This window comes from Brachyhypopomus gauderio, chromosome 10, assembly GCF_052324685.1.
Source record: "Brachyhypopomus gauderio isolate BG-103 chromosome 10, BGAUD_0.2, whole genome shotgun sequence".
Lineage (NCBI taxonomy): Eukaryota > Metazoa > Chordata > Actinopteri > Gymnotiformes > Hypopomidae > Brachyhypopomus > Brachyhypopomus gauderio.
In genome coordinates, this window is record NC_135220.1 from 14,017,728 (window position 1) to 14,043,403 (window position 25,676).

Below are 25,676 nucleotides of genomic sequence, written 5' to 3' on the forward strand. Positions count from 1 at the left end.
GGATCATATTCCACAGCTTCATTGAGTTATTGATGAAAGTTCTTAAGAGTCCTGATGATGCTTTACAGCCTTAAGCACTCCAAGATCCCTATGTGAATCATAGGCTTTCTTGTAGCCAATAGAGGCGGTGCACGGGTTGGTCTGTCTGGCCTTACAGTCTTGAGTGACTGTCTTGAGTCTTGAGTGACTGCTATCCACCAATAGCTGGTGTTGGGTCCTCTAGTGTTCTTGCCAGTGCCTTTCTGAGCTCTGCTCATGTTGTGAACCATGTGCCTACTGATCTTACCTACATGGATGCCTTACAGGATCTTCCATGCTGTGCAGACGCTGGTTACTGGCCGGTTGTTGGATGGAACCGCCCTTTCTGGGGGTGCTTCAAAATCAGGATTGTGCAGCCTTCAGTTGACCATTCAGTATGTTACATCTGTTAGAAGATGGTTCATTTGTACAGCCAGGCGTCATGGAGTGCAATTAGCGTCTTCAGGCAGTAATGTCAGGGAGCTCTTCATACTTGACGTCCTTTCTAGAATATCTGCTAGTGTGATGGTTAAAACTGGATCATGTTCTTGGAAGTTACTTTGGTCTGCTCAATCACTTGAGTGTTAATGTTACGCAGGGACATAAGGAGCAGGGGTTGGGGGTGGTAGCGGTGCATCTTATTGTCCATATAAGAGTAAACATCTCTTAGTGTGCAGCAGTGCTAAACAAGCACTAACAGAGACAGGAAGACGAATAAGAAAGTGCTCTCCTGCAGCGTGAGCAGAAGTATCGTTCCCTGTGTGTGAGTCTCTCTCTCTCTCTCTCTGTCTGACTGGCAGGACATAGGTACATGATGCTGACGTCAGCACTGAGGTGACTGAGAGTGAGGGAGTGGTTGTGGGTGTGTCTGTGTAAGTGTGGGCGTCTCCCCTGAGTAGTGAGTGCCAGCTCACTACTACAGTCAAAAGCATTGTCAAAAAAGATATGATGAAAGTTTTGATATGTTATATATGTTATATATTATGCCTCAGTAAAAAAAATGTATTTTTATGCTTGATATATATAGCATGTATTTAAAATATAACTAATGTCTTACTTCCCATAAAAACTGAATTTGAATAGTGTTGTTATTTTAAATATAAAAAGGCTGACCTGTAAACATGGTGAGTAGCTAGATCCAAGTTTATTTTTGGGCACAAAGCAGAGTATCAGTACAAAATGTACAGGTACAAGAGACTGAATCTGGTTTCAAAACCTCTTCTTTATTTTTAATAAATGGAACATTTTAAAACCATTTTCTAGCAAAGTTTGCTGCTTGTCTCCAAAAACGTACTTATGTCCCACCATCTTGTGTTCAGTTTCTTTTTTAGAGTTCCAATGTGAAGCGGACCCTCATTATGTCTCTTTATCTCTCTAATCTTGGCTTTGCCAGTAGAGTTTACAAGTGAGTGGGAGGTCATGTCGACTGAGGTCTGACATCAGAGCAATAGGCCATATTAACACAAAGGTCAGGCAGTAGACAAGGAGGGTCAGGTCCATTGGCATAACTCAGCTGATGGAGGGAAGGAGGGTCTTGCTTGTCTTGAGTCATGGCGTGAATGGGCCCTCTGTTTTCCTTCCATGGCTCACGCGGTCTAGCCCGTGTCTTCTGTGCATGCCCTTGGGCACCTGAGTGTCACAGGGAGCTGCTATTTCTCTCAGACCCTGACACAGAATGACAGCAAATGTAGATCTACATAGAAAGCATCCATTACATCTAAAGTTGGACCTTTTTGGCAAGCTGGCAAAACATGTTTTGAATTGCTTATCTGGATTTAGATTATCCTTTTTATTTTTAAATGCTGGAGTTTTGAAAATTTTAAAATAGAACAAAGGACTTCCTAACACAAAATATTTTTACTACTACTTTTAATACTATAATACTTTTAATACTAGCCTTATATCTGATGGGTAATAGACATGTCTAATAAATCTCTACATACACCTCTCTGAAGAGAACTCACAATTGTAACATGAATCACTTTCAAGTGAAAAGTCTAAAAAGCAAATATTATCTTTTCCCGGGAACAAAAACAGGACTGTAAATCAAATAGAGAAGTAAATTCAAAATCAATGATGAATGTCTCAGACATGTGACTTGTTCATATATTTGTCTGTCCTGAATTACCAGAATGAATGAACAGTTTATGTTCACAAGCTTGTTTGCGTTAATGTAAAATATATGGAATATTCCTTGCTTGTGGATGTTAAAGTTTGGCATTTCCCATGGTAAGTACTATACCCGCCACTACATTTTAAAAAAGTGCAGTATCTATGACTTAAACTATGAAACAGGGAAATGTACAGAGAATTGTGAACTGAGACTCAGTCTGCCTCTGAACAATGGTCCTTTCAGACCACCCTCTGTTTTGACTGGAACTCTGTGCTGTAATTAGGATGACCCAGAGCTGGGGTCAACATCTGCCCCCCCCCCCCCCCCCCCCCCCCCCCCCCCAATGCATTTCAGAGGGATTTAATTTAATTGATTGCTTTAATGTCCTGCCTGTGTATCACCTTCCATTCATCATCCCATATTATTCACTGAGCACTTTCTCTCGATTTGCCATTAAACACAAAGCTGCTTTGATGCAGAAAATCATAACTGATCATCTCTACTGTTCTTTTAAATACTATTTTGACCTCTTGATTGAAGCACTGTTAACCAGTAATTATTTAATTTTCCAGCTATCACCTTCATGATTAATAAATCAGATAAGAAGATTGATAAGATTGATAAGATGTTGAATATAGATGATTAAAAACATATTAAAGAAAACATCTTCACTGTGAAATAAAACATTTGTTACTTCTGAACCCATTAATTATATCATGGCAAGGAAGAACACTGACCCACATCATTGTAAGACAGAGAGACACATGGCCTGTTGTAAAGTAGAAGACCCTGGCCTTAGTGCTTTACTGTGTCACAATTGGCTGTGCTGCATGGTTTTGGTCTCTCCAAGCAACAGTGGCAGGCAGAGCAGGTCTTAATTTACACAGTTAGCAGCTGTGGAGTAAAACACTTAATTCTGTGCAATTCTCATCATGTGCTCACGCTCCTAGGGGTGTAACTCTAACCACTTTACCCTGACCCAGATTTTTTTTATTTTATTTTGAAACATTCAATCTCAAATTAGCATTACCCTCAACTCCACAGAACACTGATTTCAAAAGTAGAATGCCCTCATTTGGTATTTTTTGAAAGGTCTGTCAGAAAGAATGATATGCATTTGAAAGAGAAATGCATGTGCTAGTTATTTATATAGGTAATACCTTTAGAATATTGATACATGAAAGGAAATTATTCTGTAATCTATAAAATATATGTTTTTAAAACAATAAAAACAATAAATAGACGAATAAATGGTCAAATAACGGTCATTTATCTATAACAAGCACCTATTTTGAATCCCTTGGCGAGTCTTGTGGTTGTTTTTAATGGGAAAGTTACATCTTGTTGGACAGAATCTGGACAGGCCATTAAGTGTCCAAGTTACCTCTAGGCTTTTTAAAATGCAGAATCACCCCTCGGAACTAGTCCAATAGCACTACGTAAGGTCCGTAAGATCATTTCCTCTGAGAACAACCCGCTCATTGTCCTAAACTGACACAAGTGCATACTTCTAGGTTTAAAGAGGGGGTGAAACGAGAAAAGAGCGTAATTGAAAACAGACCTAAGACCGTGATGAACAATACTCTGGATATGTTGATACCTGTAAGCTATTTTTTATATAACGGCGTAAACATGTTGGCTGTTCTGACCCGCGGTGAAAGATGCCTTATGTTTAAGGAGACATATTTAAGGAGAATGAAAAAAGTCTTTTACGCGCCTTCAGAAGACCGCAAGAGGAACGGTGATGATTATTCCACTTTTCTTTCCTACTGCCATATGCCAGGCAAATTCTTTTCTCTAGCATCTGCTGTAACGCAGTGAAAGTTAAACGACAATAAGAGAGTCGGTTCTAACTAGCATGTGGTGTGTTAGTATTTATAATATTGTTTCATAGACTACATTTACCTCCCGCTGATCCGTGGCTGTTCCTCCCGCTCACTACATATTGAAGTGTTTTCACTGGGAGGAGTGAACTGTAAACACGTGCGAATGAATGACGAGTCAATGGACAGGAACCAGACTGACAGCTCGCTCGCCTCGCAAGAACCAAGGCACGAAAACCGTTAACCGGGATTCACCGCTCCATCAGAGCATGTGCCTGTTTAAAGTAGCGCGCGCGTCTTCGGGTAGAAATGAAAAAAGACCGTCACCTTTATGCACGAGCTCAAACAGCTGGATTTAATCGTGGACCACAAAAGCATAGTAAGATTTTAATTTTGTTTTAAGATTCTTGAGTTTGTTAAAACAGGCCTTGAAACCTAGAAAAAAACGTGTAGCATCACGATAGAAAAAACTGTAGACATGTAGTTTTCAGATCATTACAGAAAATGTTACCGAGGGAGGGTATGTTGTTAAACCTTTTAAGTGCACAGTGCACCATGTTCTATTTAGTCAATTTTATACAGTAATGAACATTTTCCTGAGTTCATATTTAAGGTCCAGGTCATATAACAAATTGAAGCTTCATATGAATTTCATAGTAATAGGAATAGGAATGTTGTGTATACTAAAATGTGTGAATAGATGGTGTAGGGGGTCTTCCAATTTCCAAATTAGATTCTGAATAATTAATAAAATCAAATATTATCAACATAATTACATAGAATAATTACAAAGTTATTATTATACACCCTAGGGATTTTTAAAGATTAAAATCTAAGATTAGAATGTGTAAGCACCATGCATAGATTTAGTATCTGTTGACAAATGTAGTTTGTTGGCCAACATTGTTTTCAATAAGGAGAGTTTTGTCTTGGACAGAAATTCCTCCCAGTCTTGGCTCGGCCACAAGCGCGGTGTGGGTAGGATTCTGAAAACCCTTCCTCCTCTTTCTTTTATCTGCTTGGTAAATGTTTGCTTTAGTGCCCACTCTTTGCCCCAACAAGCCCTCGCCTTTATCATCAGGCAGCTAGCAGCATCGTAACAATGTGGGATGTGGGTGAGTTCAGATTGTCATCTCCTTGACTTGTCTAAGAGCTCACTGGCTCTTTCTCCTCCTTACTGTCTAAAAGCTCAAATGACTCTCTCTCTCTCTCTCTCTCTCTCTCTCTCTCTCTCTCTCTCTCTCTCTCTCTCTCTCTCTCTCTAGAGCACTGTACAGTACACTGAAGTAATGCATGTTCAAAATTTTAGCAAAGTACATAATATTTCCAGAGAACAGGTCTTAGGAGTTGAAATCATGGTGTTCTGAATTTCAGATTGTAGAACTGTTTTTCTTGAGTTTCCTAACTTCAATCTAGTTCTGTTTGAATAGCTAGTTGTTGCTATGGTAACAACTGGCAATGCAAACATATATGTCATCAAGGCAAGGGCCATTAGCATTAAAATATTTTTGCAAGAAATGTGTAAGACAACTCCGGCAGTACTAATAATTGTGCTAGTTATAGTAGTGGCTGTTAATAAGTGTACATGTAGGGTTGGCTCTGAGCTGATAGCCCAGCTGTTTTCCCTTCTTGACTCACAGTGGTCCAGCCCATGCTGTTAGTCTGCCAAAATAATGCTTCCATTGCAAATGAATCCATCAGCAACATGTTTCTCACTGGCCTCTGTGGTGAAGAGAGTGTGAGGCCATGGCTGTCCGAATCGTGAGGGATCCCTTGGAGCTTGTCAAATGACATCATTTCCTCTGTGTTTGGTTACAATAATGGGGGCACGGCGTAAGTGGACATTAGGAGTCCACACACATGCCTCCTGAACAAACTTCTATTCACCATGTTGCTGTGCTGCTTAAACTGATGTCTATGGTCTTCAGGACATTGTTCTCATGACATGAGGTAAGGAATGATCGGGAAACAGCTATAATCCCTGTTTTTTTTTCAGATGGACAAATTAAATATATCTTGGTACCTTCCGGCAAGTTGAAAGCGGTTCTGTCCAGTCCATTGTTCAGTTCTCATTCCAGAATAATGCTTTTAAATACAGTCAGTTTCTATTCTCGGTCACTATACTTTCCTTACTACCACAACCTATATTCACTACCATGACTATCCCCTCCTCATCATCACAGTTCTCTATCTGGACTGCAAATTGCAATGTCCTGCCACTATTATGGTGGATTCTACTTTTCCCCCCTCCCTGCACTGTGGCTGATTCAGGGTGATGATGGCGTTCGTCTAACCTTGGTTCATACTGTCTTAAGCATGTGGCCTCACTTGGCTCACCTCCATGGCGTTGAGAGAAGTTGTGGTTTCACTGAAGCCTCACCTCTACAGCTCAGCTCAAAATAGTAGCTGTCGCTGACATTATTTTATCATGCAAGATATGGTGATGCGCTGAAGAGGAGAGATGACTCATAACAGAGAGTATATAAAGCGGAAATAACCCTATTTGAAAATATTGTTCCCAATTTTAAGTCTGTTTTGGTTTTGTTTTTGCTGGTTCCCAGGAAGTTCTTTTCAAACTGTCAGCGTTCTTCTTTAACAAACAACATGGCACCTTTTAGCTTACTGCAGTGATTACAGTGATTTTTGCAAACCATGATTTTCCACTGCCGTTGCAAGGCAAACTGTGCAAGCCACACACGCGTTCGGACAACACGTTCGGACTTCACTGCAGGTGCACAGTTGTTGTCCGCATAATATAACACATAGTGCTTTTTTGTATAATTATACAGGAAGATTATATTGTATCAGTATGGATTATAAACCACAGAAAGCAGAAACCTGCTTTTCATTGCTTAATTTTATACTGGCCACTTGCTTTTGTAATCACGTGAAACAACAGTGTAAAGGATTCACAAACAGAGGCCTCAACAGTACTCTACCAGACACTAGCAGTTCAAATCCACATTTACATGATCATTTCACATAAGTAGGAAGGGTTTCTACATTTTATAAAGGCAAAGAGCCACAGGGATGCTAATGCAACCTGAGCGAATCTCCTTGACCAGTTATCGGATAAGTCTGTTAGTTCTAATATCTGCCTTAGTGTGAATCAGCAGCTCATTACAACTAAACAAGTAGTTTCAATAGTTATTCAGTAAAAAGAAAACATTTATTTGACAAAATACACCTTCACATAATGTAGAACTATGTTTATCCATTGTTCATTATCTATTTCTCCATTATTCATTATCTTAATTTATAGCATTTTTGTGAAATAACGTATTTGCTGACTTATCCTTTCCAAGGTACTGGAATTTACTTAGTGCTGAAAATGCAGAGGAACTATTCCACTTGCTCTGGAGATAAAGGGGCTTCTGGATGATAACGTCAAGTACCCGCAATAATCTCGCCTTTATGCTGATCATGTGCCTTTGCGTCTTTAGGTCAGCGGCGACCTGGGGTGGGCAGGGGAACCTGTGCTCCCAGCTGCTGGGGGTCACCCTGAGCTGCAGTGAAGAAGTGGCTCCCCCTCCCACAAAGGAAATGGCAGATCATCATCAAGTCAAGACTTCCTTCCTCTTCATCCAACTGCAGTCGCCCCCCAGGGCCCCTAAGCACCAGTCTCTCACTGGCTCGCCGTGCAAAGTTACGGAGGAAGGATCCTCTACTCCTCCAGCTACAGACAGACCACGACCTCCACCCTGGCACCCAGAGACCCTTTACAAGGAAGCGGCCAGGGAGAGAGAAGGTGACGTTGTCCAGAAGGACACCTCAGAAGACACCTCATCGTTAGATAATTTACTGATTGCGGGTCAAGCTCCTGAGATTAAATGTATAACAAAGGAAGCATCCTTATTGCCGTTTGATACAGTAAAGGAGGATTCCACTGCTGCTCGAGGAGGGTTTACAGAAGAACGCTCTTCATCGGATGTGCTGAGGATAGATATCAGGGCAGCTAACCAAGGAGACATTCTACAAGGAACCTCTACACCATCAAGCTCTCACACTCCCACAGGAGATGTGCCTGTAACTGCTACGGATAACCATTCTCAGGAGTGTTTGCTTCCTGACCTCGATAAAACATTGCCCGAGGAGGAAAACTCCGGTGAGGACTCAGAACGCTCCGTTTGGATCTTGCGTCAGGACGCTGCTGAAATCATGAGTGCGGCGGTCCCATCAGCTCCAGGGGAGATCGCTTCCACGTCCATCCACCCTATATCCCCGACACGCCCCAGAGTGAGCTTCCTCTACCCAGCCTCAGCCTCCGGCCCTGACAGCGGAGCTCCAGCGGCGAAGCCCAAACTGAGCCCAAAAACCACGGAAGACCCTACGGCCTCAGCACCGCCTCACGCTCCATCTAGCGCACATCGCCTGCCACACGCCAGCTGGGTGCTCAGTGCCAAGCAGAAGGATGTGGCTGCCACTCTGGGTGGAGCACAGATGCAGGCAAGCAAGCCACCGGAGAGGACCACCTTCATGTCGGCCGTCATGGAAAGGTCCTCCAAGCTCTACGGGGATGCTTATAATCCTGCTTTCACTTGGGGTTCTTCTTCCAGGTCTAAACCTGCCACAGAGTGCTCTGCTAAAGGTGAAACCGTGCCTGGCATGGGCAGCAGGGCTCCAGCAGGGACAGTAATGAATCAGTTTGCAGTGGCTGTAGCCTCTGGGGCCAGTGAGAGCACAGATGTCCCCTTAACTGTACTCACACCTACAGCGCCTGAAAAGGTAAGACCACTGTTAATCGTGGCAATGGGAACTACATGTAGTTATGATACTTGTCTGCCTACATTGTTATTTACTGCTGAGTCCAGAATGAGTCTAACTATAATTTTGTAGCTTGAATCATATTTTTGTGATTAATAAGATAAAGTACAAAATCTTATAATATTGATCTTAATAAATGATACATTTTTGGAATATAACTCATATACTCGTAATACATGTTGAGAAATTTGATATTGATTATGATCATAAATCAGGGTTTTGGAGGCTTATAGTTGTCTTTAACATGCAGAGAACAGAACGGGTCTATGGGAGCTGACCGCAATAGGGTGGATAATGTTTGGTGGCTATCCACCCAGATGGACTGATTACAGTTGGGCATTCAAGATTAATCTCTGTCATTCCAGCCCTTAAATGGACCTGAAAGAATTTTCATCTTCCTCCTTTGAAATTGCTCTTTTCTTTCTTCCATTTCACTTTTTGGTTTTTAAGTTTAAAGTTGACTTGATTATATTTTAGGATCTCAGCTCATTGTAGAACATGAGGGATCAATGCTTCTGTTATACTTGTTTGTTAAATTAAATTGTTTATTTTAAAGGATTTTAAAATTTTAATTAATTTTCCATTTGTCCCAGTAATGGAATAATCATGTATGCTGTGAAAGGTAATGTGCAAATTGACAGTATGTTTTAGTAGATTTAATAATCAAAAGGTTTAATAAGTGCCACATTGCACTTTAGCCATAACTAAATGTGACAATTTTTTTTCTTACATTGATATTGATATTTCCTCTCTGGATAATTTGATTGACCTTTCCTGGTAATAAACAAACAAATAGAACACAATACAAATGGCCAGGGATAGAGGGGCCTGTGTAGAGAAACCCCAGGGCTGGACCACCCTCTAGTGTTACACTCCTAATTTTGATGCACCATTAACATTCCCATTTGCTACAGAAGGGAGCAAATATTAAAATTCATAATTATATGTAAAAGTTGTTTTTTTTGTTCTAACCAAATTATGTGTAATTCACATTTTAAGGAAATTATTGTGTAAGTGAATAAAAAAATGTTGCAGACTTGTAAGTCTCCATGTAGGTAAGGCAGCTATGATCCATGCACAGTGTTAGTCACTGAACACATACACTTTTTTAAATATTAAGACCAAGCTCTGTCTGAAAGCAGAAATTACTAGTGTATGTCTACTCGAGAAGACTAACGTTTTATGTGAATATCTGAACCACTACCACCACCCTCAAAATCGAACATGATCATTCGTGTGACGCTAATAACATTGAGTTTCTATAAATATAATCGTTAAAATGTGTTAAATACATGACAGGCCAACATCCCGGGTAAAAAATCCCAGCCGCCCGTCCGCAAAGTCCTTCCCAAATTCTCAGCCAGCATTTCAGTGACAGATGAATTGATTTACAACTTTCGTCCCGCTCCGGCGCTCAGAACACCGTTCAAACCTGCGCGCTCGCAGGAACGTACCAAGTGTCCGTGAGACGGAGGGACGGCGTGTGGACAGAGACACCAGAGACACTCGCGGGTTAAAGCGTGTCGGTCCAGGTCCTGCGGAGACCCAATATGCAACAATGTTTATTAGAAGAGCTTAGTCGTTGTTGGTGAGTATTATTAACACAACTTTGAGCGGTGTGAGGGATCAGCCGTGCCACTTCAGTCTTGTGTTTCACTTCTCTCGTGTTTCTTATACAGGACTGTCACGCCTTCAGGTCGAGGAAACAGAGTAAGATGCCCGTTCGGTGCCGCCACTGGCCCGCTGGCCCAGTTTAGCCCAGTTGTCTGTGTGATGGGACACTATGGGATTACCGAATGGGACTTTGAACGTCGTTTTGCCAGCTAGGAACATTGTATCAGTTATTCCCATCGATTTCCTTTATGCGCTGCCTGTTCAGATAGCTTGCTAGCTAAACACAGCTACTTAAGCGAAAGCTGGAGTCTCCGAGGCGAAAGAACCAGAACCAGAGCCAGAACCACAGATCCTATGAGCACAGAGCGTGTTGGATATGGAGCAGAGCGATGGGGTGAGCGGCCAACACTCACCGCTGTAGCTGCTGTTGTAACACATTGTAACTACTTAATGGACCCGCGGCGTTAATGTCATATCGCCCGGTCCGGAGAACCAGCGGAACCAGCTTGTTCCTTTCAGGTTGGTGGTAAACTGGTTAGTTGCTGGTGGTAAACCAGTTGCTGGCCAGTACATGGTATGGTTCGGCTTGCCAGCCTTTTATTATAGGGGCAAGCTAGCCTCTGTTGCTAAGCTAATAGGAGGGTGTGTGGGGGGCATTGGCAGTTCTTCACAAACTTGTCAAAACCCCGGTTAGCTAGTTATGTAGACGCACCTAATTAAGTTAGACGCATTTTAACTTATTTCCTTTGTGTCTAAATTTCTACAAATCCAGTCGATATCCTGCCATGTGATTCAACTAAGTAGCAAGCTGTGGTTTCTCCTGGTGGAGGTATAAGGACTGTGAATGAACTCAAAGCGACGCAGATGTTTTGGGGGTTTTTTTTTGTCTACCAAGATTTCGTCCTGTTATCTGTTAACAACTTGTATTGTATTAGATGCTTAACGTCAGTTCTGTTAGATAAAAATCGTATTGCTTCTTCAGTGGATTCGCGAGGGTCCTGCTCATTACCCCAAATTTGGTCCCGTTTCTTTGTTTAGGATACGGTCATATTGCATTGTTTCTGTCAGCTTTGTGCTGGATAAGGGAGCACTCACTACAGACGTGGAATAAGGACACACACGCCTGTATTTTTCATGCATACTTGTGTGTGTGTGTGTATATATATATATATATATATATATATATATATATATATATATATATATATATATATATATATATATATGTATGTGTATATATGTATCTAGGTTTATGAGAGGCTTTATGCGTATGAACGGTAGTTAAGTTCTGCTTGGCTAAATCATTGGCATGGGTTCATTAAGTGGGTTGGAGCCCTCTGTATGTTCTCAGCAAATGTTTCCATATCAGTATGTTTTCTTTTCCTTTTACCCCCACCAATTACCATAAATATAGACTTTAAGTCTTTGAAAAAAGTATCAGACTGTTGGACTTTCCTTAGTGTGACCTTTATTAAAAGATGGGATGTGTAAGGGAGGTTTAACTGAACTGAAACATTTCAAATCCTTTGTGGAGATCATGATGGGTATTTATTATTGCATTGTTCCCCATAGAACAAATGAAGGCTAATGTCAGAGACAATATGGCAGTGTTGCCTTGATGTATAGATAGATAATCAAAAGTCTTTCATCAACCATGCAAGCAAAGTTTATATTAGACATCAGATTGTGCACATAATTCCTAGATTCTTCCTCATATATATATATATATATATATATATATATATATATATATAGTGTGTGTATATATATATAGTGTGTGTATATATATATATATATATATATATATATATATATATATATATATATATATATATATATATATATATATATATATATTCCCTTTTTTCTTTTTGCATGATAAAGTGTGCTCGGACATATTGAGGACATTTTTGAGTCATAAGCCAATGCATTTGCATTACTGACATAGCCAATAGATGTTATGGTTATTTACATATTCTATTTGTATGCTCCATAAAACCAGCACAGAGTTCTCGTTGGTGTCTCTGTTGTACACGTGTAGGAATATTTGATTTAGGTGCTGTGACGTAGCGAGAGCTGTGTGCGTGGTGCATCGGCATGGTCATGTGGTTAGTGTGTAGAGTGGTGATTAGTGCTCGTGGAGCACACAGGCCACTGTAAGCTGCTTCATGTTCAGCGGTTTGGAAAAATGTGGTTGCAGGCTTCACCAGAGGTTCCTCTATGAGATTAAACGGAGAGAGAAAGTTTAAACAAAAAAAGCATGTACGGAAAATAGAAATAGCTCCTCCAATGTGGGATTTTCTTTAGGTGCTTTGATGATTTGGGATCAATCTGAGCCACTACAGTCAATCACAGTCATTACTGTTATCTGAAAGCAGCATAGTAGATACTCAGTTTTGGTGTTACAAAACATTAGCAACATTAGTGACATTAGCAATTGTTACACAAAAAGGCTCAAACATTTGATTTAATGGTGCAGTCTCAGCAGTTTTGTTAATAAAGTGGGAAATTTAGATGGGCAATGATATAAGATAACCTATGAATAATCGTACCAAAGCTTGATTTGAGAGGTGATGGGCATTAAATAATAACTATTTTGTTTCTTCACATATATCAGACGTTTCCACTGCGTTCCCAGCTCGTATGTAAACACGGATATAAATGTAAATGTAAATAAATGTAAATGTAAATATATTTTACACACACACACACACATATATATCTTTTACACTGTGAAAACGGGGATGAACTCTTTCTTTTCAGGCTAATGCAACTTTTGTCCAGGGGATGTTTTAACATGCCAAGTGAAATCTGAGGAGAAAACATTTGCAGAAAATGCTCTCTCTCTTTGGCCATGGCAGAACACCACGTCTCGGTTTGTGGTATTAGGAAAAAGTGTAGGCTGTGTGTCTGAATATTTTTCTGTTGATCTGATATGCAGCTTGCGCGTCCAGCCGTGTTTGGAAAATCTGTCCTAATAAGATTTTCTCTAAGACCTGAACATTTTATTTGCTATCAAGATCACTCTTTAGTTTTTTGTTTTGTGTTCTGTGTATTCAGTAGGCCAGTCTTCAAGAGAAAACAACAGAGGTTGGTGGCCATTCGGTAGATATTTGGTTAAAAGTGTAGCTTGCTGTCTCGTTACCTCGTCCATCGAGCTCTGGGGGAGTATGGAAGGGCCGTGTAGAATTAAGAGATCTCTATATAGATCATCTCTAATTCTCTCTATATAGATCATCTCTAATTCTCTCTATATAGATCATCTCTAATTCTCTCTATATAGATCATCTCTAATTCTCTCTATATAGATCATCTCTAATTCTCTCTATATAGATCATCTCTAATTCTCTCTATATAGATCATCTCTAATTCTCTCTATATAGATCATCTCTAATTCTCTCTATATAGATCATCTCTAATTCTCTCTATATAGATCATCTCTAATTCTCTCTATATAGATCATCTCTAATTCTCTCTATATAGATCATCTCTAATTCTCTCTATATAGATCATCTCTAATTCTCTCTATATAGATCATCTCTAATTCTCTCTATATAGATCATCTCTAATTCTCTCTATATAGATCATCTCTAATTCTCTCTATATAGATCATCTCTAATTCTCTCTATATAGATCATCTCTAATTCTCTCTATATAGATCATCTCTAATTCTCTCTATATAGATCATCTCTAATTCTCTCTATATAGATCATCTCTAATTCTCTCTATATAGATCATCTCTAATTCTCTCTATATAGATCATCTCTAATTCTCTCTATATAGATCATCTCTAATTCTCTCTATATAGATCATCTCTAATTCTCTCTATATAGATCATCTCTAATTCTCTCTATATAGATCATCTCTAATTCTCTCTATATAGATCATCTCTAATTCTCTCTATATAGATCATCTCTAATTCTCTCTATATAGATCATCTCTAATTCTCTCTATATAGATCATCTCTAATTCTCTCTATATAGATCATCTCTAATTCTCTCTATATAGATCATCTCTAATTCCCAACATGGGCTCCTTAGGGCTGTTCCCTCCTTGCTCTGCCCTATATGAGTGCCCTAAAATGTCACCTCATTAACTCCTGTTATCATAACTGCTCAAATTCTCATGCCCCTCAGGGTTAACGTCATGTCTCCCTAGACATCCCACAATAGCAATATAATGTATGACATAACTACAGGAAATTGTGTTACCGGTAGTTCTGTGGGCTGCTGCATTGGTGTCATGTGACCAGGGTAACAAGCTGAATTAAAAAAACTGGCTTTGCTAACCTTATGCATCCAGTTTATGACAGCATTCCTGCATGCAGGTCTGATGTGTAAACATTGTGCAATATTGCATAAGCTGCTAAACGTCTAAAATAATGCTAGCACTAATGGTCCTAAATTCCTGCTTAATGTTGTAACATGCTGTGGAACTAGTAAAACACGGGTTATAGTGTTTCTTGTAAATTTGAAAAGAAATAACTGCAGAGGCGTTTAGCGTTAGGCGATAATTACTGTGTAAAGACACCAGGTCATAGGATAACATGCCGGCAAAACACCGAAGGGTCTCACAAGGCATAATATCAGACATAATCTGGAAAGCTTGAAGGCCGTGTGGTTGATCAGAGACTCGTCTCATTCCTCACCAGATCCGGAAAAATTTGAACCTCAGTTGTGAGGTGTGGAGCATTATTGTTTCCAAATGTGTTTATTTAAAAGAGGAATATTCAGAAATTAGACCTCTAGGATAAGTGCCCATTTCCCAGCAGATTCGCTGTGCGGGAGTTAACGGGACATGGCTGCAGCTGATTGTGTTGTATTTGTGTAAGCTACACCGTCTGTGATGCAGACATTAGTGCTGCCGAGTGTGAGAAGTGTGCTTTTGCGGATGGAGGCTTGGTCAGCGGCCTGATCAGCAGATCAGCCAGAGCTCGTCTGGACTGCGGCCGGAGCACAGCTGCCTCAAACCCCCACGGCCTGGAAGGCTCACCACGAGTCCAAGCCTTTAGGGCCTGCTCATACGAGACTCCTCCTATACGCTCTAGGAAACGTCTCTCAAGGGTATTTGGAGCATTACGTGTGTTCATTAGTGTTGGAAACTACAACTATTGACTCATGTTAGACAAGTCGGCAGGTCAGGAGAGCAGGGAGAGTGCCGTTGTGCAGCTGTCTTCTGAGCCACTCCACACTTTAATTCCCCAAGGGTCTGGTGCAGTAAATATGATCATTGTAGAAACCAGTCTGCCAGATTCCCTGCCTAAACTGTAATATGGCAAAATCATAAAGTCTTAGGTGGTGCACATATTTTCAGGTTCGGTATCATTTTTTTAAATTCTGAAGACTTTTGACTTTAGATTTTTTGTGTTAAAAATGATGAATATATAGTAATACTGTATTGGATTGGTTTCACTTGTACATATATAAACAATACTAATAGCCTAAAGGTTGTCTAATAAAACCTTGTACAGCTTATTAGAGACTCTTTAAAGAGACAGGGTGAAGCATCAGTAATGCATGTTTAAATCTAGATATTTGAAACTGCATTGAAATTGTCAAACCATTAGTGTCTCTAGACTTTCGTTTTCATTCAGACAGACCTGTACGAGCAAGTCTGTTCTTCTACATCATATTACACCACATGTTTTCCTTGTAGCTATAAAAAGTGTTTTTTACAGTACATCTTGACTCAGGTTCAGCTCATTCATCTCATAGAGATAGCAAAGGTGATAAAAACCATTTCAAAGCCCCCCCTAACTGAACACAACCACACAAAGACTTCATTCATCCAGGCCTTTCAAGTAGCCACTACTAAAAAATTTTAAACACTGAATTTCCCTGCCTAATTTCATTTCATTAACCACTTCCTGATCATGGTTCCGATTGGACAGCTGACTAGTGAAACAAAATGGTATGAAGTGGTACACTGCAGGGAAATACCCAGGTGTGGTTACGTTTGGAGTACTGTTTGAAATTTCTGTTCTCCAGGAAACGCACGCTTCACGCCTCACTGCGAACTGTACCTGTTCTGTGGGCTTCGTTCCTGTAAGCTCATTGAAGGTTGGCAGAAAATCTTTGGCCCCAGTTTCTATTAACACTTGGGAGAGTTTTTAATCTAGACCAGAGTCTAGATGCTTTTGTTTAGCCAACTCATGATGACAAACGTTTGCCCAGAGGTGTTTTAGTCTTAGGTCTGAGAACTGATGACATTCCTCAATGCTTATTCATCTGTTGTTGTTTGCCACGGTGGAAATGTATTGTGTGTAGTAGAGGTGAGATGTGTAGGGAGTGTTAAGGTCTTCTTTTTAAGTTTTTTTTTTCTAAAATGTTTTTAGACCGGTGTCAGATTTCTTGTTAAGATGACAATGTTAAAAGGCATTTGAGAGTTGCTTAAGTTGTAATTACTATGTTTTATTTACATCAGTTTACATATCTACCGTGTCAAGGACATGCTTATGAAACTTGTGTCTAGTGTAACCTAAACAGCTCATGAAGAAGCTCCAGGCCACTGAGTGAAGGATCATGTTACTGTTAAAGTAAGAAGAGACACCGCTAGGCTAGCTTCCGCTCTCCAGCGTGGTCTTTAACATCTGACAGCCTTGCCCTTATTTGTACTAATTAAAGCGTCTCTGTGCTGTAGATCCCACTGAGCTGTGGACGTGTTCTTTAATCCACCCTACAGACTCGCCCAGACGAGATGGAGCTGGGATCCTTGGGCTGAACTGCTGCCCTGCTCACATACCCAGCCTGCACCCCTGAGCCTCCTTATTGGCTCTGCTAATTAGCCTGTGCCATCTATTAAATCGAGGCTTCCAGGAAGCCCCGGCCGCCGTGACGCTGGTGGGCTCGACGAGCCGGCTTCTGGACTTTGGGCATGTTGTACAAATAATAGGGAGCTTTCTGATAAACGGGCCAAAGGGATACGGCCGATTTTGAGACTCCCAAATAAACTTGAACAGACAACACCTGCTTCCCACGTGCAGCACAGTCAAACCGATGAGTGGACTTACAGGGAATGCAGCAGGACCCTTATTTTATAAACGCTTGTGGCCTGTTTTTTGTTTGTTTGTTTGTTTGAGTAAATGCTTCAGGCATCATGTTTACATCATGGATATTAAAAAGAGATTGTATAGAACATTTGAATAAACATATGATGCAGAATTGAATGCAAGCCTCATGCCGGTCATGACTGAGCTGTTTATCGTGTCCTCTGCTTGCTGAGGCTTTTAAACCCGATCATGTCCTATACAGTTCTCCAGTCTCACTAATGAGTGTGTGGGCCACTTTCAGTCGCCCGCACGGCTGCTGCAAAAGTGATTAAAATAAACAAATAAACAACAACAGGCATGCGCATGGGCCCTAGAGCAGGAGTGAATGGCTGGGGCGAGGGGCCTGTGTACCCTGTCTGTCCACACGCAGCCATGGCAACGGAGCTCTCCCTCCAGTCAACACTCTTAACCTTTTGGATCTGTGGGAACCCCATGCAGGAGCTCGTGGCTCCACGTTTACATTTGCATTCCGAACTAGCCTTGCTGTCCACATCACAGCCCGATTTAAACAGCGGTCCGAGGGCTGCGTTTGAAGCGATGATGTCAGGAGCTTCGGTGAACGTGAAACGTGGGTAACTGGCTTCGCACGAGGGCCATTTGAAGCTTGCTTTTCGTTTGCAGGTGTCTGATGCAAAAAACAAAAGAGCTATAAACTCCTACAAATCCATCGCAGTTGGTGCAAAGTTATGGTTATTAACGTATTTTGAATTCATCCTAAAGGTTTGTTTCTGAGCGCCAGTCAGCATGGCCGCCGGATTATTTCTGTGTTTTTTTTTCTTTCTCACATGGAAGGACTTCAACAGCAAAGTTATGTGTTTTATTTTGTGGTCTCTTTCAGCAGGCGGAACCGTTTGTTTGGGTCAGCAGCTCTTCGTCTCACGCTCAGAGTGTTGCCAAGGCCAAGTACCAGTTCCTCTTCGGGAAGACACAGGACTCGGGTTCATCGGACAGCGGTGAGACACCGTTTTAAATTTTCATTCCGTTTCCTTTAAAGCGCAGATCATAACTTAATAACCTGTTGGGGATTCAGACTCACTCAATCATTAAGTGTAATCCCACAGTAATCTGGCAATAATTTGTCAGTTGACTAATTCTGAGCAGTTGTAGCTAATTCAGCATGATACATATAGAATTAGAGGTTCAGTAGGAAGGCAGAATCAGAATAGGCAGGCCTAGGCCAATTTATTTGAACAACACTTTTCATACACAGTGGCAACTCAGTGCTTTAGTAAAATAGCATTTTACATTATGAAAATGTGTTCTGATTTGTTTTACATCACCTACTTATGTTACAATGAATCTTCTTTTTTTTGTACCCCAAAGACCCTTTGAGGTGCACTGCCTTGCAAGTGAAAAGGTTAACTAAACCTTTTGATCTCTGATTCAACCCTTGTAAAACTCTACTCTATAGCATTTTGCAGTCCAAACTGCTTTAGAACCACGGCTACGTCTCAACCCTTTGACAAATGTCAGTTGGTGGCTGCGTTTTTGGTGATCGGTCATGGCTCCAAACACTAACCTCCTCCCTGTCATGGCCCTTGTAGCGATCGTTGTTTTAGAGGAAAGGTAAATTGTAGTTTTCTTGCCGTCTGGGTGAACTTTGGCCCTTGTTTGCCTTGTTGACCTTTCCTAATGTTCAGCTCAATCTCAGTTAAAGCCATGTGCCTTCTGCACCACTCCCCTGACCTACATAAACCCTCTGGAACTGGAGCATTGAGCCGAACGGCCTCGTTTTCTTGAGTGACAGCTGATTTCGTCACAGAGACACTCCACTTTGAGCTGTGGTTTAGATCTACACAGATCCCTGTGGGAGTTGCAATCAGAACAAATATACTCTATCACATTAGTCATTAGTGGTTTTTGCTAATGTTAATTCGTTAAACAGACATTTTAGGAGTCAAAGCATGTACGTTTGTGTTTTAAAGACGTTGTTTGTAACTGCTTGTTTGCCACCACATTCTCACATACAGTATTTCCAGTCCTGAATAGGCTCATTTGCATGACATATAGCGTGTGCTTTGAGAGAACTCTGGGCCAAACCTTGTCCATTCTTACTGACTCTGACATTTAAATGGACCTTTTCATGGAATCTGCAGACACGTAAAAAGCTATTTTTTTCATAAGTGGGTCACATTTGGATTGATCTTTAAAAGAAAACCGCAGCAACTGGACATTGGGACATTCACATGACTTTACAGTATTACTTCACATGACATTTGATTTCGAATTTGACACAAAGATTTGACTCTTTTATGTCTGTCAAGATCTTTTTTAAATTCCACCAGTGGTATATGAAATGCCTTAATTGCACTAGCATTTTGATTTGTTCACACCAACAAAACGGACATGAACATTTTATTGAGATGGTGTGTGAACATGCTATCTCCATTAGCACAGGAGCTAGCAGGTGCTGCCACCTTGTGATGTTCAGGTAAATTGAGTTCCCTTCTAGGCTAAGGGTCTCAGCCTTTAAAAATGTCAACTAATTCTTACTTTACTTTGCATTGGGATTGGAACAATGGAACACTTCCGAGGTACATTTTTAAGGTGGCGGTTGTGGGGGGGGGGTGTATGTTGTGTGGCTTAACTGCAGGTTTTAACATTTTAGAGACATATATTAACAAGTGTTTGCAAGTTTTTCATCAAGAGACATCTGCGTGTGCTTCAGCGCAGCTGTGGCGTGTGCTGTGGTTTGGACCGGGCTCTTCCCATCCCTCCCTGTTTATAGAGTGGACACAGTCCGACTCTGTTCCCTTAACCACAGTAGAACTATTCATGATTAACTCACCTCCCAGACTCTGATACACACAAGTCCACTACTAATACATTTGTAATCAGAACATGAAGATCTGAGTATCTGATAGTTTAAAACATGTTATTTCCAAACATTTTAGGATTTATGACTGCAGTTTCTCATGGTGTGAAGGTGATAATCCCAGTAGGTATGTTTGGGTTAGATGCCTTACAGGTGTGACTCACTTTTCTACCCCAGTGTAATTGATATCTGATTATTAAGCAAGCTTGTTAATAAGATGCACATTTGCACCCATGCGCACACACACAAACACATAATTAAATGAGGAATAAATCAACTTGATGCTTTTGAACTGTTAGAATGAGGCTGGATCCTGGCAGTGTTAAGCGGTGAACTCGGGCCAGGAGCCCTGAAGCCCTGTGTGTCAGCTAACTGGAGAGGCTAATGTGAAACACACCCACGGACAGCATGATTCGTCATGATGGAGATGGAGATGGTGGACTATATAAGCTATACAGCTAGAACATTTTGATTTCCTGTCACTGGGTTTTAATAGAACGAGGTGATATTGCTAAATAAATATATAGAAATGACTGCAGTCATATTTTGGTTATGAGCTTGGTGACGAGTCATCAATGTACCATTTTTTAATTTTTTACAATGGCACCATTTTTGCAGAGGGCAAAAGGATTATTGGCAGTGAATTGCAATTTATCTTCCAAACATTTCCTCCACTAAGATCTACCTCCAAGGTTGTTGCACTGTTATGACATTTTAACTGTTTTCCCCCCAACTTCGTTACAGTGTTGCTCGTGTCGTAAACGCTAGCAGTTTAAATTTTAAAACTGGTTCGTTAGCCGGTAGATTTAGATTTTAGATTTAGATTTTAATTGAAGCCCTTTCTGTCTCTCTGGGTGCTCAGTCTCTACAGGAAGCCCCCAGCCCCAGCAGGACGAGAACAGCGGCATCAGCCTTGACCCTGTCGCCCAGGACGATGACCTCGACGAGACCTCTCTGTTCCTAGAGATCGACCGGGAGCTCGCCAATCTGTTGAGCGGCCTAGCCGCCCACACGCGTGATGCTCCATCGACCGCTCAGCTGGACGAGCAGGGTAGCGAATCGGGAGACGCCGCCTCTACCATGATCCCCTGCAACGGCCACAACGGGGCGCCGCCCTCTCCGCCAGCCACAGCCAATCAGGGCTCGGAGTTGCAGAACGGTTTTGCTGACGCGGGGCAGCTGGAGTTGCCAGGCGAACCCTTCCTGACCTTTGACTCTTGGTGCGAGGCGCTGATCCAGGACCCCAGCTCGGCTGCGCAGGAGATGAGCCGTTTGAACAGCGGACTCGGTGGGGACGGCTGGGACGTGCGCACCAGCCAAAACAAACCCGCAGCCGCAGCCATAACGTCTGCGGAGGAGCCCACCATGGGGCCACGTTCCTCCCCGCCCCCAACAGAGACCGACGGCAGGGAGGGAGCGAGCGAAGAAGGTGATCCGGCCGGAGACGTCCCGGGGGGCCTGCCCGATGCGTCCCTGGAGGAGTCCAGCAGGATCCTGGCTGAGATCCCGGTCATCTTCACCGCCTTCCTGGACGGGGGCAAACATTGGGAACGGCCCCAGAAGAAGCTGCGCTTCGGAGGGGCGGAGGCCGCGGTGAACGGAGAGGCGGCTCAACCCCACAGCGGAGCAGGGGAGCAGCTGGCTGAGGGCCCGGGGAAGCTCGCGCACACACACACACCCGTGGCTGCTGCTCCACAGGTGTGTGCGCTGAGCCACAAGGGCAAGTCAACAGGACCCAGCTCAGCCAGGTAGGTATCGGCTCAACCTCACTGTTTCAGAGACCTAGTGCACAAAATATCTCGGGCCACGGCATGCTTGAAGTGTTCTTAAGATGCTGGACTTGTCGGTCAGATGCCAGAGAACCACTTGCAGGCCTCTAACATATGTAACTGCAATGTGACCGTGTGAATGCCAAGCTGAATGGCCTAAAACGTAGCAGTGTGTACCAGAGTTTCATCCTCATCTTGCCTCACGAGCTGAAGAGCTCACCAGTAGATCTGTGTGGTCCGCCTGGACTCGGGCAGCACACCACCACAGTGATTCCTGAATAGACTCGTTATGCAGAGCTGACAGGCGCAGACTCCGCCTCCCTGAACAGTAGTTACAGTGAAGACTGGGCACGCTCGCTACAGGAAGGGCGGCGCCATTGGGCCGAGCCATATTTGCGGAGGTTAAGAGGGGCGTGGTCAGTGTAATAATGCAATCGGCCCCGTAGTGTTTCCTCTGCAGTCTGCCTAGGAAATAGAGATGGGAAATGGAGACTGATTGGTAATTTGTTCCGTCTTATAAATAATGGGGAACGGAGGGTGTACAGGCAGAGTGTCAAGGACGTTTGATTTTAAAGGTCACCGTGATGGGGGGGGGGGGGGGGGGGGGGCACAGCTCTGGGTGATCTTGATGGTACCACACGTTGCTTATTTTTGTTTGCGCTTATTCTGATGTTGTGCCAGTTTTAGCATGAGATGCCAGACATTTCCGTTGGCTTGAGGTCTGGCCATCTGCTTCTGTCTATAAACTACGTTCTCACAGTCGTGAAGTGATTTTTTTATTATAATAGTGTAGCAAGAATGTCCAGCACTAGTTCCTGCTGGTAACTTTACAGTGCTCATCTCTTTCACGTCTCTCTTGCCGGTCTCCCGTGACTCTGCGCATCTCAGGCGTACGGTGGGCGGGGCCTCCGGTAACGAAGAAGCCACGGATGTGTTCAGCCGTCAGTTCGAGACCATCCTGGAGGCGGAACGGATGCGTGGGGCGTGCTACAGCAGCGTGGACTCCCTGGACGCCCTCTCGTCCTCCGCCGACGAGACCGACGGCGAGCTGGGCCGGGGGGCGGGGCCCTGGCGGAGCAAGGAATCGGCCTCCGCCCTGGACACGCCCCTCACGCCCATGATCCAACAGCGGCTGAAGGAGAGCGCCCTGCTGGCCGAGCTGGGTGACAGACAGGAGGTGCTCAGCGTTTCGGTCACCGGGCGGAGCGGAGGTCACCTGGAGGTCACCTCCTCCTTCCTGGACGCAGGTGCTGCATCGGAGGACTTCTCCAGAGGAACCCTGACCAACGGCGTGGAGAGTGACACACAGGACTGGCTTCAGGGCTGCCTGAGGTAGGACTTGGTGTTTTCAGTGGCTTCGGACCAATACTTAGTAATGGGGCCCACTTTTTGATCACCATAAAGTCAAATGGTATCATACCTACCTGGGTTGGCATTCACATTAACTCTGTTGGGAGTCTTGATTGGCAGCTTTGCAAATAGCATTTTGGAGCGTTACATTTCCAGAGCCAGTGGTTCAGTGTGGTTAAATTACACTTCAGCACAGTATGACTGGATGGAGTGTTGTTTGTTATTAGACGGAAAGATGATTAGATATATAGCAAGATGTACTTTTTTATCCCACAGTAGAAATTTAGGAGCTACAGCAACATAGAATGAACACAGTGCAATCTGGTTCATCACACACATTTAATACAAAGCCAGCAGTCCAAATCATCACATGAAATTTTTAGAGATAGACAGATTTGGTACAGGTGTGCACGTTGGTACACAGATCCTCTCCTGTTATACTTTATATACTTAATAATCCTGTTAGACTGCCCACCATGGGAGGAGTTTATTACAGGGCCTGAATGTGTAGGGTGGAACATACGGAGTTATTCTGGGATATATGATTTTACGGAGATGTAAATATGCAGACTAGGTCGGCAATTTTAATTTGAATGACAAATGGGTCAAAAAGAATGCCATGGTTACGTACGGTAGTGTAGCAGATACCAGGAGTGTCACCCACGACCAGTGTGGAATTGGACAATTTGAAATGATGGATATAGTACCTGATATAATCAGAAATATGGTCTTATTTCCATTAAGCCGTAAAAAAATGCACACAACCAGAAGTTAGTTCCCGAATACAGGAGGTCAGAGTTCGAGGTGGGGATGGATCTGAAGGGTTAATATTCACATACGTCTGAATGTCGTCAGCAGAACGTTGAAATTTGAGGTTGTTGTGAAGAATGATAAGAAACAAGAGGCAAAGAACCTTGATCCTCGGGGAATGATCTGATTAATGAGCAGTGACGGCCTTACGCCTCCCCAGTCAAACAACTGGGTGCCTAGCGGTTAGATATGATTTAAACCAGGACACAACTAGTGCCTCTAAAATCCACATTGCAGAACCGACTGTAAGCAGAACCCTAACCCTAACTCTAGCTCTCAAGTACAGACGAGGATCATTAAGACTATAAAGAAGAGCTATCTCAGCACTCAGAAGGCCTGATTGACAAGTTTCAGAAAGATTATTGGAGTTCACATTGTCAAGCTACTGGGACGCCACGACTCTCTAGACCTTTGGACATGAACAGGAGACTGGATAGATGTCTGACATTCTCCAGGCTGAACTGTCAAGACCTGATTTCTTAATAATGGGGGCTGACAGCTGCTAATTTTAGAGCAGGTAGAACATAAGCAGTTGTAGGTGACAGACTGATGATGTGTCAGATAGGATTAGAGACATCGGAGAGACTTTAAAAAAGAGAGAGAGAGAGCTGTGGGTGGGATGACGTTGTGATGACGCTGATATCACCTCAGCGGTAAAGTTAGTGCCATGAGCACAAAAGCAATCGCAGTTGGCTGTTTTTTTCTGAGTCATCACACTCTCTCACCTTTTAAACGAGAAAAAAAGGCTTTCTGACAGTGTCTCTCAGGAGTTGAACACCAGCTGTATAAAGTTGATGTGTAGGCTTTGTCAGGTTTAGCTGCTTTATATCTCGCATGTAAACAATGTTTGAAATGAAACTGGAATGCTAGGACCAGTGTCACTCGCTTTTCAACTTCAACAGTTTACATTTTACACATTTGTCAGACAGATCTTATCCAGAGCAACTTACAATTTCAAGGCAGGTAGGCAAATGTAGTGTTAGGAGTCTTGCCTAAGGGCTGTTATTGGTATAGCATAGAGTACATGCCAGATGGGGTTTAAACCCCAGTCTTCCCAGGGAGACGCATTATGGTTACCCAGTACAATGAGAATCCTGGTCTGTCAGGATAAGGAAAAAAACATAAGCACTGGATTACATGGGTGTTACTTTGTTAAATGGGGCCATCTGCTGGACTGTGCAGTGAAATGCAATCATAAGACAATTTGGCCACATAATTCCCTGCTAATGTATACAACACAACCTTAACAGGGCTCTTAAAATTTTAGAATGCCAAATAACATGAAGTGCCTAAAAACCTTTTTGTTCAGACTTTTACTTTTATTATAATGTTTCTCTGCTTCAATGGTTTCTACACAAAGTTAGGCATGGCTGTGTTACATATGTCAAAAATGAGATCTGAATGGCATTCCTGGCACGTAGGTAGTGTTTTGGATCAATGTCATTATGCTAGTATTTAATGTCCTGCAGCAATAAAATAACCAAACCATTCAAATTTCATATTGCACTTTGGACTTTCACCAATACAGGATGGCAAAACATGACAATGACAT

The 25,676-nt window shown here is 42.4% G+C and overlaps 1 protein-coding gene across 6 annotated transcripts in view; it reads left to right on the plus strand.

Annotated features, from left to right (window-relative positions):
• Positions 1-3,695: 3,695 nt before the first annotated feature.
• Positions 3,696-25,676, plus strand: part of psd3l (pleckstrin and Sec7 domain containing 3, like) — an 83,462-nt gene continuing 61,481 nt past the window's right edge. Inside the window, exons 1-6 of one of the 6 annotated variants that reach the window (XM_077019719.1) lie at positions 3,696-4,333; positions 4,994-5,069; positions 7,398-8,679; positions 18,219-18,333; positions 21,058-21,943; positions 22,853-23,296. In XM_077019719.1, the coding sequence (XP_076875834.1) occupies positions 7,498-8,679; positions 18,219-18,333; positions 21,058-21,943; positions 22,853-23,296 (2,627 nt within the window). In that variant the 5' untranslated portion in view covers positions 3,696-4,333; positions 4,994-5,069; positions 7,398-7,497. The other 5 variants (XM_077019720.1, XM_077019718.1, XM_077019721.1 and 2 more) reach the window with 5 other exon arrangements.